This window comes from Chionomys nivalis, chromosome 20 (genome assembly GCF_950005125.1).
Source record: "Chionomys nivalis chromosome 20, mChiNiv1.1, whole genome shotgun sequence".
NCBI classification, from domain to species: domain Eukaryota; kingdom Metazoa; phylum Chordata; class Mammalia; order Rodentia; family Cricetidae; genus Chionomys; species Chionomys nivalis.
Window position 1 is genome coordinate 55,480,881 of NC_080105.1, and position 19,146 is coordinate 55,500,026.

General features: G+C 53.8%; 1 protein-coding gene across 11 annotated transcripts in view; it reads right to left on the reverse strand.

Annotated features, from left to right (window-relative positions):
- The window catches only part of Mcf2l (MCF.2 cell line derived transforming sequence like), a 132,595-nt gene that overhangs the window by 54,346 nt on the left and 59,103 nt on the right, over positions 1-19,146 (reverse strand). Inside the window, exon 1 of one of the 11 annotated variants that reach the window (XM_057753072.1) lies at positions 7,531-7,779. The exons of 9 other annotated variants lie outside the window; for them this stretch is intronic. In XM_057753072.1, the coding sequence (XP_057609055.1) occupies positions 7,531-7,603 (73 nt within the window). In that variant the 5' untranslated portion in view covers positions 7,604-7,779. Of the gene's footprint in view, positions 1-7,530; positions 7,780-19,146 lie in introns of those variants that run through there. One more of the 11 variants, XM_057753078.1, reaches the window with a different exon arrangement.

The following is a 19,146-nucleotide window of genomic DNA, read 5'->3' on the forward strand; positions in this document are numbered from 1 at the left end:
GGCATCTCTAGGGCCAGGTTCATAGAGTATCACCTCCGCCTGTCCCACAGAACTCTCTGCCATGCTCAGGAAAGATAAACATCACAAGTAGAACCATCCCACACCAGGCACCACTGGAGCAGTCTGAGAAGTCCCTGGGTGCTCATATTTCCCATCCCCAACTCTTCGGCTTCAGAATTGGGAGAGACCCCTAAAGTAACACAGTGTTGGGGGGCAGTGCTGCTCAAGTTAGCCCTCACTATCAGGGAGTAGTCAGCTCTTCTAGGAAACACTGACACACCCACTGAGCTATCACTAGGGCAGCTTAGGGGAAAGCTGAAGTATAAAGCCCGCCCTTTCTTACACCTACCAGGAAAGCCATTGTTTACTGAGGTCTGCAGAAGTCTGTTCCCACAGTAAAAAAACAAAACAAAACAAAACAAAAAAACAAAAAACAAGAGAACGGTGGGGTCCTTGAGCTTCAGTGTCCCAAGCAATTAAATTACACCTCAGTTGGTTCCTACAGGAAACTGCTCATCATAGCAGCAATAGCAGCGAGCTCTTTCTTGTTAATGAATTTAACCATTACAGGCACTTAGGAGGTAAGGCTGCTCCTTGCTTGAGTAAGATAACTTGCCCAAAGACACACAGTGATGCTTATGTGATTGCAGGGTCAGTGTCAAGAAAGGGTAGGGAGAAGCTGGCTGGCTTGAGACTCCTCAGTAAGGACCCAGCTGCAGGGTTCAGAAGTAGAAGCTAAGGATGGCATTTCTGAAGCTGAGAGGGTTGGACAAGGGGAACTTGGAGGGGAGCAGCCCCCCGGTGTCTCCCCATGGCCTGCTCAGGGGCAACATGCACAACTTAGCTCCCTGGGCAGCTGCTTCTCTCCTGAACCCTTCGTCTTTGAGTCAATGGGTGAAGGAAAAGTTTTACCATCTGTAAAGGAAGTCTGTCTAATCTGGGATACTTGTATCTTTGATCAGCTCCTTGCCACAAGCAGGAATGGCTAGTGTCCAGGACAGCTGTTTCCAAGCTGTGATCTACAGCTGTAAAGATGCATGGAATGGTGTGTAGGGTCAGGGTATGGGAGCAGGGCATGGCAATGGAGCCCAGGGGATAGGATGTGGAGGTGGAGGATGGGGACTGGGGGCTGGGGCATGGGCCTCCACTTCAGGTCATGGCTGAGGGAGCCAGGATAGCAGACAGGTGAGAATGCAGCAGAAGTCCTTCAGCCCAGGGCAGACTCTGTCCTGACCAAGAGGAGCCAAGTGTCCTGGGCATGAGTTCTGGCTTGACTGACAGGAGCTAAGTGACCTTGGCCATTGGTCCTAGTGTTTCTTCACAGCAATAGAAACCCTAGCTAAGACAACTTCTCAGAGGCAGTCACTGAAACAAGAACAAAAGCTTGGACTAGCGTGGCCTCTCCCTTCAGGGGGCCAGCGGTGGTGACCTGCGCATCTGGTGGTAGCAGACATTTACTCATTACCGACATGCTGGATGACCGCCTGCCTCCGCCCTGCTCCACGTCTACGGTAGTATTGCCGGGGACCACCTTCCTCTCCACATGTGTTGTGGGGTTGCTATCACCCTAGTGCTGGCAAAACAATCAGGTGATGAGCAAGGCCATGGCCTCTGCCTCCCCGAGATCCTCAGATGGGCCCTGGGTTTGGAACCCCTAGAGGATGTCTGATGCCGAAAGTCAGAGAAGGGGGGATCAGGTCCTGTAACGGATGCCGCCACTCCTATCCGGCCGAGCCCACACCAACTGCCGCTCTCCCAAGCTGCCACCAAGCCTCAAACACCGCACTTGTCGAATGCCCTGTGACAGTAGTGACAGCTGTCACACTGCCTCGGCCCAGTTCTGAATGATGCCCCATGGGAACTCATCAAACCGTTTACTGGTGGGCGGGTCATTCCTGAGTGGTTTAAGGAGAGAAGACACAGGCATTCAGTCCAGACCCAACGATCCTGATTCAGAGAACGGAAACATGCAAAGATGGAGGTGTACTATCTCTGCTATGATATGGGGTGGGAGCCACACAGCTGGGGCGGAGTGTGGAATGGCGGGAGTTTCCTTTACAACACACGTGCTGTGTATGCGTGTGGGGGTGGGGCCAGTGTGTCTGACCTCATGGAGAGACCAACACCCAGCATCCAGCTGGAGAGGTGTATATGGGGCTAACCTTCAACAGCCACAAGACAGTCAGGCCCAGGGCCAGGGAAGGAACTGGAAAGTCGGTCAGCATGGCCGTCCCTCCCAGCCTACCCATGCTCACGCTTGATTCCTGGCCTGTGGTCTCTGGCCGCTGGGCAGACTCTTTTGATGCTCAGACTGTAAAGCCACGGTGGCACCTTCTCCCATCCCACCAAGCAGCAGGACAGTGCACTTTCCTGAACCACTCCACAGCACGTGCACCATACAGAATTCTGTTAAACGTTAACCTTCCTGGATGGCACATGACCGCCTCAAATCACCCCAGAAGGCATGGTGTCACCGAGGCCCAGTGTCCCATGCACTCATGTGCGGCGGTCACTCACTGTGGAATGTGGTGGTGAAGCACCGTTTGGGGGAGGTTTGGCACCATGGAGGACCCTAGGCTTGGCGCATGCCCTTCCAGTAGAAGGAGGCCACTGTCATGCTCTGGAAGACAATCACATCTGCTTTCGTGGGACCAACCTCACTTCAACCCACTGACTCAGAGGCTTTCTCGCCAGTGGCACACGGTGAGGAGGAGACAAGGAAATGATGCGTGGAGCCATCCTCAAAGGCCAGAGGTCAGAAGTGTTTAAGGTTTCACAGGGAAAAAGTGAGTCTCGGGCCTGTGAAGGCTCCTGCTGTGTAACAAGCGTCCCTGAAGCTCCCGGCCCTTCTGAGATCAAGGGTTTGGCTTTCGTCACAGGGGCCACCACCTGGGTGCCGGCGACCTTTCCCAGCACCTGAGCACGAGTCAAAGGTGGCTGTGAAGAGGCCTCCTCCTCTGCAGTGCTAGAAGGGGGCAAGGCCACGTGCACTGTTCTAGGGAGCAGGTTCAATCAGAAAGATTGGCACCGTGGACATTTGTCCTTGGTTTTTAAAGAAAAAACACATTTCATTACAGTCAAGGACTCTTCAGGGATCAGGGAAACCAAACTGTCTTCATAGTGACGCCGAGGTCACTTGCCTTCCTAGTTCTCTAAGTCTGGTGTGCCCAAGCTCAGATACAGCCGGGCACTGCATATGCCAGAGCCCAGCAGCCCCAGGACCAGGCAAGTTCACTAGGTCATAAGTCAGGGTTATCAGAACTAGATGGAACCGAGGCCTCTTCACAATGGGCTTGCCTTTTTTTTTCCTTAAGTGAGTTAATATTTTTAAATCTCTGGCAAATCTTTGACATCAAGCTTTTTGCACTTCTCATTAAATGTTAAGAGCACAAAGGGGTCTAACTCCATGTCTGAGAATCTGGATGTGATGGTGGAGAGGTTGAGATGTATGCACCCCACTGAAGCACAGGTCTGGGGGACACGCAGCTAACATGGTTGGCCCCAGCCTTGCCCTGCCTTTTCTTCACAGGGCTGCTTACCTGCCTGGCTCTGTCATCACAGGTCATAGCCCACAGCTGTGGCCTGTGGGGAGGGGGCAGCTAGCTGGCCCGTGCCCTCCCCAGCTTCAGTTGCCACCTCCCCCTATGGTAGATCTGGGTCTACCTGAGGCCCTGGGTTCTGAGAAGGCATTGGTCTCAGCTCCTCAGGATGTTCCCTGAACAAGGGACAGTTGATCAGGCGAGTGGATGAGAGTGAGCTGTGTGCGTTCCTTAAACAGAGGAGGGCACAGACACAGGGGTGCCATTCTCTTGCAGTCCATCTTTCTTTCCTGCAGCCCTAAGTTCTGCTCTCTGGCCTCTTAAAGCACACGTGGCCCTGATGGCAGCTGAGGGCTCACTCTGCCAGCCCCACCCTGCTGGATGGGGTGCCTCAGCTGCTGTATCTCAGGACAGCTGGAGGTCAGCAGCCTGTTGGAGCTCTGATGACCACACCAACCTGACCCGGAATCACTGGAGGGTGGGGGCTGAGGGCCACCTGCTTCTGTTCACCTGTGTCAGGTGCCCCTGGGCAGGCACTGTGCAGACACAGTTACTGACCCGTGAAGTATGGTTACATGACCATGAAATGGGGCCTCATCTCCACTGCAGACACTGATCAGTAAATGCAGGGCACAGGCCACCAAGAGCTTGAGATCGCAGGGGTGGCGCCGGCTTACAACTCAGTCCCACTCCATGACCAAGCGTGAACCACGGCAGGCTGAATAACTTGGGCTGCAGAGGGAGCTGACTGTATGCATGGCAGGAGCATCCTGCCCTGACCACTGGTGACTTCTTTAGGCTGACATATGAGCCTCTCCAGCAGGGAACAGAGGTGGGCTGGAGAAGAACTTGGGAAGCATGGGGATTCTGATGAACACTGACGCCTGGGAGACAGCATAAGGAACCGTGCAGCCTTTTACCCCACAACCCATCCTTCAGTGGGGATCTCCTGGTGACTTATACTGTCACTGTGGTACATGGACAAGCAGACACCACGTGTGGCTGAGGTGTACAACGTGATGCATGACACACCACGAGATAATTTCCGCCGTCACTCCATTACCTCAGCAGCATGTGTGGCTGTGTGATACCCTCGCTCTATGAAGACATTGCCAGGTACACAGTACCCGCCATCTTGCCCGTGGTCCACTGTGACTGACAAGAGCCAAAGCTAAAACACCAGGGTGGTGCCTGCAGCTGTGGTCTCAGGGGCTCCTTGACGGGAGGATGTGAGGAAGCTGAGGAGAGGGGATCACCTAGGTTATGCCCTTGGCCAAGGTCACCATAAGGCAGTGACACCTGTACCCTACCAGCCTCTCCTTGGACTTTCCCTCCAGGATGCCAGAGATGAAGCAGAGAGCAGGCAGTGACAATATTAGAAGGATAATTCTTGCTGTGTATCCCTGATGAGAGCCCAGAGGGACCAGTGCTGGGTCAGTGGGCATCAGGGGGATGACCATCCTCTGAGTGACTTCCACTGTATTACTGTGCTCCGAACCAAGCCCACAAGCCAGGCATAAGGGGGGCCTTCAAGGTGGTTCCTACCCAAAGAAGGCAGAGCTGCTTACTGCGAGAGGGAAGTTCCAGTCCCTGCGTCCTGCCCTCACCCATCCAGGAGATCTCATGTTGACCCTTGCAGGGCAAAGCAGAAAGAACTGGGCTCCAGATGCCGCGTTTCCATCACCCCAGTCCAAGAGTCATGGCTGTCCAGCCATGCCCACTTCTGGGCTCAGGACAGCAAGGGAGTCTTGGAACATATCTCTGAAGGAGCAACTGGACTGGGCCTGACACGGTGAGGTCGGCATGTGAAGAGTGCTGGGGCAAATCTTCAGTGTGTCAGAGCCTGGCCAGGAGCCCACATGGTATCTCAATGGCTAACTACGCCCTGTTAGCCATGCAGTGGGTTTTCGTTGCTGATGCAGGTGGGATCAGTCCAGCCTAGTCCAAGTCCGTGGCTGAGTGATGGGCAGGTGAGCGGGAACCTCGCTCCCTCTGCACCCATTCTAAAATAACGACTTGTAGACAGGATCGCTCAGAACCTCTGTGAGAGGGCAATGCCAAGGGCCCCATGCCACAAGCCCTGTTCCCCAGACAGAGGGCAATGTTGTGTTCCCACGGACACTGGGTTCCCCACGGCCTGGTGCTAAGAGCCTCCTGGGATGAGATGGATCCCGTGCTCCTCCCCTAAATGCACAGAGGGACTTTTATCTCCTATGAAGAGCTAAGGCTTCTACAAATCTAAAAACACAATTATGTCAACCTTCACCAGAGACAACACACAACACACTGAGGAGGTTGACCTCACCAAGGCAAAGAGACAAGGGCTGGCCCTGCAGCAGACCATGGGTACACACAGGGAATGGTTGAGGCGACGGGGGAGGGCCAGCAGGGACTCAGAGATGACAAACAAAATCAGTCTAGTCAGTCAGAGACACCAGAACACGACAGAGACACCAAGCTGGAAAGCGACAGAGAGATACCCCGAGAGAGACAGACTCGGTGAGAGTGGCAGAGAGGTGTGGGGGTGGGGCTGGTGGGTCTCAGGGATTATAGACAGGCATGGGCTGAGCATGTGGGCTCAAACATGAATTCCCATTCTCCACCAGCCATGATAACCTCAAGGCCTACCACCCTGGCTCAGGGGCCGAGTTCTTGCCCACCTATCCCCATTGAGTGCATAGGCACTAAGAGCACGAGATGTCCCAGAAAATGGCTTCTGGGTGCCCACAGGGGTGTGCCCACTTAGGGAAGCTGTCTGCAGCTACGAAGGCTGCGGCCGGCTGCACTCATCGCAAGCACAAGCTGTTTATCCAGAAATCTGACGGATGGTTCCTGGAAGCCAGAGACACGCATCCTAGTTGTACCAAACGCTCGCAGGGAAGACTTCTGAGTGGTTGCTAGCTTACGCAGCACACTGGGTGAATGCGCCGAGAATGGAAGCTGTAAGAATTCCCAACTCGACCGGGCTAAGGCACAGGCAGGGTCAGCTGTGGCTGTGTGGACCCTTGCCTCTGATGTGCTGGGGAATCCTCTACGGGCCACGCTGTCCCCCTCGGCTTTACTGGGAAATCCATAGTAGTTGTTGTCACAGAGCTGAGGGCTGATTCATGAGCGGTCACAAAAATCTTTTATGGGTCATTCATCAGTGCTTGGCAGAAATGCCAGTAGGAAATGTAATTATGACAAAATACTTCAAAAGGAGTGCCCTTCCTCTCAGAAATAACGGGGGAACTCCAAGCCGCTTCCTTTCTGCCAGGCCCCTTGTTCTCTTTTTTTCCTGGGATGACTCTGCTCCCTTCCCTGGGGCCCTGTTCCTTAGTGCCAAAGCCCAGCACCGGGCTGCTGGTACCAGCCCACAGCACCTGCAGAGGCGGAACCAGGTCTAAATGAGACTACAGAAGCCCCCAGGAAAGAACCAGTTCACTGCCGGAAGACCACAGCCATCTAGTCCTATATCCTGCTCTCCTTCGCCTCTGGCATCAAATGGGCAGCTATGGGGCTAATACCTGCGAGGTATTCCCGCTAGGAGGAAACCAAAGCTATGCCACCAGTTCTGGAGGGGCCTTTCAGTTGCCAGCCGGCATGCCCATGAAAAATCTAAACAAAGGAGATCATTTGTTCCCAGCCTTCAGAGAAGGCATGCAGCCACCCTTCATCTGGAAGCAGACAGAAATGCTGCTGTCCTTCAGGGACGCTCAGGCAGGGTCTGAGGGCAAGGCATCACGCCCCCCACCCTCCAGGAAGGGTGTGTTCTCTCTATAACCTTGCCGGTCCATGCCCCACCCCCATCTGCACTCAGCTGTATGAGCCACAAGCGTAAAAGAGTCTTCAGCCAACAATAGGACCCCGGCACCAGAACCACCCCAGCTGATCTTGTTCCCCCCACTCCATTACCACACACATACTCACTCTCCCCACCCCTCCTCTTACAACACATCCACAGCAAACTCGCTGGTTCCTCGGAAAACCAGGACGCAGCACACAGACACACCTGCACTTGTCTTCAGCAGGAGCCACAGGGCTGTGACGTCCTGGGACAGCAGGGAGATGAGGCTCAAAGTCATGCTGTCGCCCTCACCACTGGTCAGGAGCCGGCGACCTGTTTGCTGGCAAGCTCGCCTGGGGCGCACAAAGGAAGCCAGTGGAGCTCCATCTTGGGCTGCCGAGCGGGGACACTGCCTCCCTGGCTTTGCTGCGCAGAGCTGGCCTCTGGGTGCCACGGGCTGCTGCGGCTGTTGCTCCTGCTCCTCGCAGGATCTCAGATTCAGATTCGATGTCCTGATTAAGGAGCTAGAATCAGCTCACTGATCCTGCTGCAGACGATTAACTGTTGAGAGCCTGGCAGTGGCTGAGTCCTGCTGGCTGCAGAGCCAGGCGGCTTGTTGTTTGTCTGGACCCTCCCTGCAGGGGCCCTACCTCAGTCAGGTTCCATCCACAGGGACAGCCGGGCACAGGGACCTAAGCCATAGAGGCCCCAGCCCAGCCAGGTCCTATCTACCCACATAGTCTGGGGAGCAGGTTCTTAACCATTAGAGTTCCAAGCGTAGTCAGGTCCTGTCCATTCAGACAGCCTCTGGGTGCGAGGTATGCCCCCTACCCAGGCCGACTGTCTCTCTGGATGCAACCCTCAGGCTCCTTCATTCTCCAGAGGGTAGACATTGTGGTAGTGGAGGGAAGGGCTCAGAAGTGGGCTCTCCCAGGCTCCAGGCTTGCCGGGAGCGTGGGTTCATTGTTGACACCCCCTGCCTCAGTTTCCCCAATGATGAGAAGGCTCTTGCAGTGCTTTGCCAGGCTCCACCCTCCTGAACAGTCATCACACTCCTGTTCTATGGCTGCAGCCACCAGGTGGTGATGAGCAGAGATGTGAGACCTTGGATCTCACACTTGCCCCCGAGCCTGCTCCTCTCTGTCCCAAGCCCCCACCAGGGTCAGAAGTCCCTCAGCGGCTCTAGCTTCTTCACGCCTCTCACCCCTGTTGGGGTCCCCAGTGTTATCTACACCTAATGAATCGTCTCCTTTACCTGAGTACCCTTGCCTTTGCACTGGGACTCTGGTGGCTGGGCACATGACCCGGGAGCTTGTCCTGACAGGGCTTGCTCCACAGGCACCTGGTGCTCTTGTCTGCTACCAACAGAATGAAACGCATCTCAGGCCAACCTTGTCTGAACTCAGGCGGCCATCCATCAGAGGCTTGGTACCACAATGTAAATAGGTGTGCTAGGCTCGTAGTCTGGGATCCACCCTCATCCTTCCCTTGTTCTGACGCTATCCTTGCTGGGTGTCACCTGCCAGGTGAATCCTCTTGCGTCAATCTCCTTGTTTTTCTCAGCCTCTGACATCATCTGTATCCTGGTGGAACAACCCTCTCTTCATCAACCCATGGGGACAGGACAATTGCTGGGGCCACCAGTGCAGATCAAGGCATGATTCCTGGCAAACTGGGTAAGCAACCACCTTTTCCCATGTCCAGCTTCCCGTTCCCCAAACTCAAGGCAGACGAGAGTACACCCACCCCAAGTACCTACTTTGTGGAGACACGGTCAGGTCTCCACACTGTAGACACGCTGTCAAGGTCTACCCCCATTGAGGGCACTGAAGGTCCATGGTCCCCTACTGTGCTTTAGCCCAAGGACAGTGAAGGCACTGGGTGACTTCAGGTACCCACACAGCAGTAGACACATATGGAGCGAAAGTAAAACTGTACTTCTGAGAAACAGGCTGCTTACATAGAGTGATTAGTAAGCCCAGAGACAGGAGGAAGTCCAGGACTGTCCTCTGCTGGGAAGGGGCCATGTGACAGAGGGAGGTGCCTGGGGACAGAAGCAAGACCCGTGGAGCTGGCAAGTTCCTTCTTCTAGCCTGCTTTTCTCTCCCAAGCTCTCTGAGTCCCCAAGCCCATGCTTGTCACAATTTAAGTGTGCACAATGACCAGGATCTGCAGGGCACACAGAAGTGTGCACAATGACCAGGATCTGCAGGGCACACGGCAGGTTCTCATCAGTTCATCAAGGGAGCCATGCGTGAGAGGGATGGACACCCCACGGAGGCCTACCATGTAAACTGTGAGACACAAGGAGAGGGGCTGGCTGCTGTCCTGTGTTTAGGCTTCAAGAAGCTCTTGTGGCCCTGACCACTTCATGATTTCTCTTTCTCTTTCTGGGAGAATGACTCCATCACTACACTTGCCTTTCTCGCGGGTCCTTCCATTCCAGCTCACTGCAGGAAGTCTAACCCAAGAGCCACCAGCTATCACCTGACTGGAGCAGTGCCCACCCTCCCTAAAACCACAGCTTACTTTCAATATGACAAAAAAGTGACATCCTACAATGCTAAGGCCACCTTCCTGGCCTTTTTTGCAGACAATGCCTGAGATACATATGCAGCCCAGCCTGCAGCAGATTCATGGCCAAGCCCAAAGTCTGGGAAGTATTGAAAGTGAGTTGAGACATTTAGTGGAGACCCTAATGCAGGAGTACAGAGACCAGCCTGGAACAGTAGGGGAGACGCTAATTCCATTCTGCGTCTGTAGTAAGGCACAGCCCACAGCCATAGTAGTGTTCGTGGAAAGTAGCTATGCTTTCAATGAATACGACCTAAGAAGCCAATGGAGTTTGGGAAAGAGGCCACTGGGAAGGGGGCTGTGCGTTCCTTTTCAGAGTGCTCCTGTGCTCATGCAGGCCCTAGGGACAAAACGGACTGAGATGCTCAAGTTTCAGCTTTACAGAAAGCGAATTCCCAGACAAGGATGAAGCTCCTCTGAGTGTGTGCTATCTTCCCATGGGCGGCCACACTTCCTGAAGGCTGAAAGAAATCACTTGGAGAGCACATTTCAGACCCTGCACCTCTCCAGCTCCTTACCCACGCGTCTTTCTCCAAGGTCACCTTTCCTGAGGGCAGCTCCCCTCCTGCCCTCCTAGCCCACTCCTTGTGTAGATCCAAGAACTCCCCGTACTTTTCTACCTGCGTTCCACTGTGTTAGTATGCCACGAGTGTGCAGAGTGTATGTGTGAGTGACTGAGAGCCATGTGGCTAAGATCTGGTCCCATCTTGTCTCTGCTTTGGACCCAGTGTACCCAGAGCACAGTGTACCCAGATAGGTCACTGCACCCAGAGCACAGTGTACCCAGATAGGTCACTGCACCCAGAGCACAGTGTACCCAGATAGGTCACTGCACCCAGAGCACAGTGTACCCAGATAGGTCACTGCACCCAGAGCACAGTGTACCCAGATAGGTCACTGCACCCAGAGCACAGTGTACCCAGATAGGTCACTGCACCCAGAGCAGTGTACCCAGATAGGTCACTGCACCCAGAGTGCACTGCGTGGCAGATAAGTCACTGCACCCAGAGCGCACTGGATGACACATAGGTAACCTACACTGTCCAGGCCATAGAGGAGAGTGGGAGCAGGAAACTCAGAACTGCTGTGCAGACATGTCTCTGGGAGCCTCTGCCATGCTTCCCTGTGGTCCCTAGAGGCCTGGGGATGACATGATTCCCAGGCAGCTGGTGGCTGGGCCTTGCCTTGTGCCAGCCACACGCTCTACACTCTTCCAGACAGTGCTCTGTGACAGCCCCCAGCACCCTCCCTCACACCGTGATGTGTGATGCCCTGGCTCCGTCCCCAAACAACGACGAGCATGGTGAAGAGACACTGTGCTCCTCATCACGTGGGTGTTCACATGCTCCAGATAGCCTTATTCAAGACTGGGGACAAGGGGCAAGGTCAAGGGAAGAAAAGAATTTCTTGGACAGCCTCCAGGGCCAGGCCCTAGGTCTGGGTGACTGGGTAGCCCCACTGATACCCTGCAGGAAGACAGAATAGACTGGGGACAGTGCCGTACTTAGTCTGTGACTGCTTTCAGACTCAGGCAGACAGCTGAATCACGAGGCCCGCCCTTGGAGGGTCACAGCCTGGGAAGCAGCTGAAATAGTTACAGGGAGTAACTCAGGAGTGTACACCTGAGCTCCGGCCAGGAATCAGTGAGCTGCAGGTCCCCGGCAGACGGAGGAGTTTGCCATACTTCCCAAAGACTAGGGTAGCATGACAGCTGTCATTTCATATCGCTTTTCCCATCAGATGCTCCAAGAGGACACGCACACTCACAGGCCAATGGTGTGAGTCTGGGCCCTCGCTTCCCGTCCTGCCATCAGGACCGAAAACTCTGCAAGGGAGCTGTCTGCTTAAGATACACACACCGTTCAGTATGCTGGGCGAAGTGGTTTTGCTGACAGGCAAGGCCCTTTCTACCTGTAACAAAGGTGATTTGAGGGCTAAGAGGTAGCTGAGTGGAAGAGTCCTCGCCTGTCTGAGTGTAGCAGCCCTCCTAGTTCCATTTTCAGTCGCACGCACACACACATGCGTACACACACGCACACGTACGAACACACATAAATATATACACACGCGTGCACACACGCTTATAGTCAATTTCAATAAAGTAATCCCACACTAGCTCAGAATGGAAGGGGAATCCCACATCACCTGCACACACACATGCATACATACACACATGTATACAATCACATACACATGCATACACACATGAGCCTGTGCATACATGCATACATATATACACATGTATTCACACGCACGCACACACATGCATACACACATGAGCGTGCACACACACGCATACATACACATGCAAACACATGTATACACACATGCGCATGCCACACACACAGGCACACACACAAAGGTATCTGACAGGGCTCTACCTAACTCTACCGTAGGGGAACAGTGGCAAGTCAAAGCCCAGGTCCTTCAGGGACTGAAGGATCAGGAGAAAACAGCTGCGGGAGACCCTGAGGGCGGGAGACTCTGACTTCACTGCTCATGTGCAGTGGTTCTCACCCTTCCTCATGCTGCAACGGTTTAACACAGCCCCTCATGTTGTGGTGACCCCAACTATAAAATTATTTTCATTGCTACTTCATAGCTGTAATTTTGCACGGTCACAAATCACCATGTAAATATCTGATAGCCAGGCTCTCTGACATGCCGCCCCCGAGGGGTCACAACCCACCGGTTCAGAACCACTGAGTTGAAGTTTGGAAAGTAATTATTGGCTCTGAATTCACCTCTTTGCTGAGGAGAGCTCAGGGCCCTTGTACAAGGGTGGTCCAGTCTCCCCCATGAAGGGATGGCTTATTTATGCACAAAACAGCATTATCAACCAAATTTTAATATTTGGCACATAGTACTTAAATATCCTATTTTAAAATATTTATTTCACTTTTCACTATTGCATGCATGTGTGTCTTTGTGCATGTGCGTGCAGGTACCTGAGGAGGCGAGAGGTGCTAAATTCCTCACAGCTGGAGTTACAGGTGACGGTTAGCCACCCAGTGGGGATTGCTGAAAACCAAACTGGAGTCCTGTGTGACAGCAGTATCTGATCTTAGCTGTTGACCCATCTTCCAGCCCAGAAGTATCATACTTTAAACATATACTTTATTTTTTTGGTTTTTCGAGACAGGGTTTCTCTGTGGCTTTGGAGCCTGTCCTGGAACTAGCTCTGTAGACCAGGCTGGTCTCGAACTCACAGAGATCTGCCTGTCTCTGCCTCCCGAGTGCTGGGATTAAAGGCGTGCGCCACCATCGCCGCCTAAACATATACTTTAAATGATTGATGTGGATGGTCCAGCCTCAAGAACTGGGGCATGTGTGACCAATGACATGGGCTCCTGCCACCACTAAACTGCTCTGTCCTGCCAAAGACTCCTCCTGTCTTGGGAGCAGAGCAGTCCTTCCCTAAGGTCACCAGGGCCCCATGTCCTCTAGACACTGTAGACACGCCAGGGATAAGCAGTCCAATGCACAGAAGTCAGAACTCTCGGAGGAAAGAAGGCAAGCGCTTTATGACCCTTGCTGGGAGGAGCTGGAAACCCCAGAAGACCAGCTTTTCACTCAGTGGCACAGTGCAAAGGAACTGTGTCACAGTCAGAGGCGCAAATGCATCGAAGGGAGAGCCGAAGTCACCGTGGTACAGCCTGAGGATCAATACCACCAAGGCCAGGCCCCCTGGAGGTACACCTGTCTCCCCAGCGCCCCTCCTGTCCGACTCCAAACAAACTCTATCTTAGAAATAAGCACCAGTGTGACCTCCCAGATCAGGCCCGGGGCCTGAGAACCCTCCTTTTCAGTCCTATTTCCCGGGGATCTCCCTTTCCTATCCATGGCTCCTCTACTGTCCCCAGTTCTGAGCCTCCCGACCTTGGGATATAATCATGACACTGGGTCTAGGCTTTACTGCATTTTTGTGAACCCCTCTCCAGTGTTTTTTCACGGTTTTAAGGTTTTCCCTCCTAGAGCAGTGGTGTGCCTTCCTTCAGGCCTTCAGTTACAGGGTTAGCAGCGGCAGAAGGAAGAAACCCCACTCTGTTCACCATAACTAACCAGCACTTTATATTTGTGGGTCTTACAGTGTCTGCGGTTAATATTATCAACAGGACATGTCTGTGAGGAAGCTTCTAGATTGAGTTAGTTGGCATGGAAGACCCACCTATCTGAGGTGCTGGGGGTTTCAAGAAGAATAAAAAAGAAAGAGTGACCTGAATACCAGTGTTCATCACTCAGTTTCCCAACTGCAGATCTAAGTGGCCAGTTGCCTCAAGATCTTGCTGCCAGGCCCTCCCCAGACGGACTACCCCAGAGCCAAGACAAACCCTCCCTTCCTTCAGGGGTTTGCGTCAGGCATGTCATCTCCTCACAGCAACATGGAAAGTAGCTAATGCAGCATCAATGAGTGTAGGGTGGTATTTACATACAGCAGGGGTGGAAGCAGAGAGAGGCCCCAGGACCGAGACTGAGCCTACAAACACCCAGAACCTTGGGAAAACGCACCACCAAGTCCAGACTCTGCTTCCCGGAGGCCACAGGGCAGACTCACGAGTATTCGCAAGCCCACCTATGCTTATATTGATGAGCTAAACAGGAAGAGCCACCAGGGAAACCCGATAGACGAGCCCCAGGGAACCAAGGGCGTTGAAAATCCTGCTTGCCCTAAGCTTAGAAGAGGCCCAACACTGGGGTCCAGTGGGCTCAGGATGCTGGGCCATGTCCACCCTCTGGGCTTCAGGGGTGGTAGATTTGTTGGACAAGGGTGAGGTCATTGGCCTAATACCAATGCTGTGGGCAGGGCAGCCATCTCTGGTGGACAGCTGCATCTCGCAAGCCCAGAGTGAGGCTGGCAGCTGTGGGCAGATATGCATCTTGGAAAGCAAACACAGGTGGGACCTAAGTCAAATAAAAGGCCACAGGAGCCGGGACCGAGAGGGCGTGGCCACGTCTATCTTCCAGGATGCTCCTGGCACACCAGGCACTATGGCCACAGAACAACAGGGGTGGGCCAGGGTGATACCTCTGCTCCAGTGTCAGACAAGACTCCTCGGACAGTGCTATCAGATGCTGTGCCCCTAAACCCATCTCCACCCCAAGTCTGGAAGCTGAAACTCACCTGCAATTAGAGGTGCCAGGATTCAGGGTGGTTCACAGAAGTCCTCTAGGTCCCCGAAAGGACCAGGGGGTCTCAGTCTCGGGGCCCACCTGAGACTACTGAAGGCAATTCCAGGCTCCAGGATGAGAAGTGGGGAGTTGATCTGCCTGGGTGTCCCCACCGAGAAGCTCAGGACATGATGGATTCTGGGGGCCTGTAGGGCTCACAGCTGCTGTTGCAGAGTGAGTAGGAAAAGACACAGCCAGCTACTGAACTGCTCTGTGGGAGTAGCCCGGGCTGCAGGTCATGATCCAGCAAGGCCAGCTTCCTATAGCAGGCTGGATATACCTGTGATGGTGAGAGCTGATCAGTTCCACCCAGCTGTCTGGGTGTGTCTGAGGTCTGTGCTGAAGTTTCGTGGGGGTGGCAGATGAGAGGGTGAGGCCCAGGATTCCAGCCCAACGGAGCTGGGCTGTGCAGACAGAAACACAACAGCCCTGTGTTAGGCACTGTGGGCAGGTGGCTGGAAGCCTGGATTCAGTGCTGCCTGAGGCTACTCAGATCTGCATCCATGGGGGCGGGGAAGGTGTGAGGATGCAGGGAGCAGAAGGGGATGGAGGACAACGGGACGCTGCGTGCACACTGAAAACATTCATCATGTGTGCAAGGGACACCACGGAATGGGTGCTATCTCGCTTGGTCCCACTGATCTGGCACATGGGAGATGGGGGCAGGAGGGTCAGAGGGAGGAGAGCCGGAAGCTGGAGTGAGAGATGAAGGGTTGGTGGGCATGGATGTAAGAGACAGAAATACTAAACAGGAAGGGGGCCAGGTAGCCAGAGGGAAGGAAGCAGGAAGATGAGAAGGCACTAGGGTAGGGGATACAGGACAGAAGGGTCATGGAGGTGGAAGGGCAGGGGCAGGAGTGTAGAGAATGAAGCTGATGGTAATAGGACTAATGGGGGGAGGAGGACGTGGGGGGTGTAGGTGCCGGGGCCACTCCCTTGGCATCAGCAACCCTCACAGTCAGATGAACAACAGTGTTTTTAAAAAGTCCATTCTTATTGGGCCTGAAGAGATGTCTCAACAGTTAAGAGCCCTGGCTACTCTTCCAAGAGAACTTGGGTTTGATTTCCAGGACCCATGTAGTGGCTCACAACCATCTGTAACTCTAGTTCCAGGAGATTCGGTGCCCCCTTCTGGCCTCAGTACACACCAGGCATGCACATGGTGCACAGTCATACATGCAGGCCAAACACTCACAAACACAAAAGAAATAACTTTTTAAAAATCGCATTCTCATTCTTAGCTCCCCTCTAAGCTATTGTGTTTTCTCCTAACGCCACGCCACCCAACAAGGTGAGAAGCCCAACAAACCCTGGGGACCAGAGAGTCTGGTGAATTGGGGGAAAAGATGAAGCAGGTGACTGGGCCATGGTAGGAGCTGGGGGCAAGGATGCTCTTCTAGATCCAGGTGAGGTACCCTGCAGCCTGTGCTGTATAGACTGGGAAGAGGGCATCAAAACCATCCTTGCTGCTACAGTCATGGGAGGCCGGTCCTCAGCGCTTCCGGGACAGAAGGGCATCTGTTAGGCCTGTCCATTGGTCCTCATTCCCGGCACTGACGACACAGCACCAGAGTGTGGTGGGAGGACAGGGAAGCAGCTGAAGTCTTCTTACTCCCAGCATGGGGACGGGGCCAGCTGACAGGATATCACAGTCTCCCTCTCCTGACGGGTCCATTCACTTCTATGTTCTATTGGAATTGTCTGCACAGCTCACCAGACTGAGTGCCGCTGCCATAGGTAGCCGAACACAGCCAGACTAGGAACGGGGTGACAGAACCTCGCTGCAACTCCTGGCAGCTGCCCAGGGGAGACACAGCTTGCATCAGGCAGTGACCAAACGGACAAGGCAGAAGGGAAGCTAGAGCTTGAAGAGGACCGAGTCCCAGACAGACCGGAAGCCAACAGAAAGGCAGCCGCCATGAAAAGGTGCCTAGCGGGCACGAAGCTCACACTGGACACCGCGGTGACTCCTCTGGGTTGTGTTTCCAGAGCTTCCCACCATGCATGTGGGCATGTGCTTGTCTAGGCTCTGGCACCAACAGCCTAAGTCCCCATCTGCTGGGCGCCAGCCATATTCCCTCATGGGCTGTTTAATACCCCATGCCTCTGTGAGCCTGTCTACACTAGGGAGGGCAGCAGCCACTCCCAGGTCAAGAGGATGGCACTTCTGGGTGTGAGAACCACGGTTCATCATTCGCAGTGGGGCAGCACTGGTCCCCAGGCCCAGGGACACTCCTGGGAGAGAGGGACAGTGCTGCTGTTGGGAAAGAAGATAAAATAGAGGAATATGTGTGTGACAGGGGCTCTAGGGAGTCCACAGGAGCGTCCTGAGCAGGGGAGTGTGTGGGAAAGTAAGATCTGCCTGCTCCCCAAGTTAAGAGGCATGGTGTGGCTTCTCCACAGACTTCCATAGCTTTGTAGCTGGGGCTCTATCTTCCAGAGAGCTGGGCAACCCAAGCAGCTGTGTCTAAAGGAGAATTTAAGTGTTTCTAAATGTTAAAGGAATTTTCCCTCCCTCAAACGTTTTTTACAAGCAGAGTTGACAGATTTATGTGAGAAAGAGGTCCCTTGGGCCTCCATGGCAGTCATGAAACTCCTGCCCAAGTCTACCGTCACGTGACAGACTCACCCAACACAGAACACACATCTGGCCTCACCCAACACAGAACACACATCTGGCCTCATCTCCGGATCCACTCTTAGTGCACCTCCCAGCCAGTCCTCCTAAGTTTTTCTTATTCAAGAAAAAACAAACCAGTGAGAGAAGTGAGCCTGAGACTATCTGTCCCCGGTCACTGGAACCAGGAGCAAGGTCCTGAGCGGTCCCCTCATGCCAGCTGTACTTACAGCCCTGCTTCTGTCTCAGAGGCCACCACCAGACTCACTAGCTGCGACAAGGAATTGACTCCCCTGTGGGGTTTCCTGGGTTTCAGTCACGTCTATCGGACTTGCACTAACTCCTTGAGTTGACTGAATTCTCGTTCTTGGCTGGTGCATTCTTGCTTTATGTTCCCCTCCCAGGACAGTTTCTTCTTACCCCCTCTTCCTTTCCTCGGCCCCTTCGTCACATCCCTTCTTTCCTCAGCACTAGATACAACCCTCTCTAGCACAGAGTCCCATGATTTTGACCATCAGCTAGTTTCTCTCTTGGGAAGTTTGTCTTTCCACCAATGAACAAGCAAAAACTCCCTAGAAGCTAGTGTGTAACTCATCAGATATGAACATCTCGTGCCTGTGACTAGAGAATCCTGGTGGGTCCTGGGCAATGGCTCCTCTGTCCTTCGCAAAGTCGCTGAAGATCTCTTATCCCGTCTGTGGGTAAAGCCCTACAGTGGTCTTGTGTGGAAGTCATGTTTCGTTTGGCCCATCCATGAGCCACAGCCCTACTGTGACTTCTGCCTGCTGCCTGCTGCTTCCGTGTCTACACTAACAAGTGACTGCCTCACTCAGATGCCTGTCTGACAAGCCCATCATGGATCCTCCCCTTGCTTCTGCCAGCACAATCCTCCAGTGTGGTCTCCCCTGATCAGGACTGCCTCTACCAAGACAGAACATGTGATGATGTCTGCCATCCTACCAGAGAGGCAGGCCCTGGGCTCCTCAGAACAACAGAGACACCCCTTCTCATCTGCATCCTGGGACCTGGCTTGGTGCCTGGTGAAAGCAGAGCCGCAGAGCCGATGTTGCTGCCGTAGGCAGGTAGACCTGCACTTGGTCTAATCTCTGTGCACGGCCTACGACCTACGAGGTGCAGACCAACTGTTGAGAGGAAACAGCTTCTTTTATCTTGTTAGGGCTCAAATGCAGCTCAGCTGTCAGCACTTTTAAAACCCAGAGCGGACACTAAGCTCTCAAATTTCAGAGGTTACCCTATCAGCAAAACAGAGAGTGCCGCACGATGTGATGGTGAAACTCTGAAATGTCCTGGGGGACTGTGTGCCCCTCCCACTAGAACACTCGACAGCAGTTTCACAAAGGATTATGGGGGGGGGTCCCCTGGGCATCCATGCCCCATGTCACTTCCTCAGGCTCAGCCTCCCACAGGGTACACGGGCTGTGGAATCCTTCCAGACTGGTGTGGTTTGATGGACCAAGAGC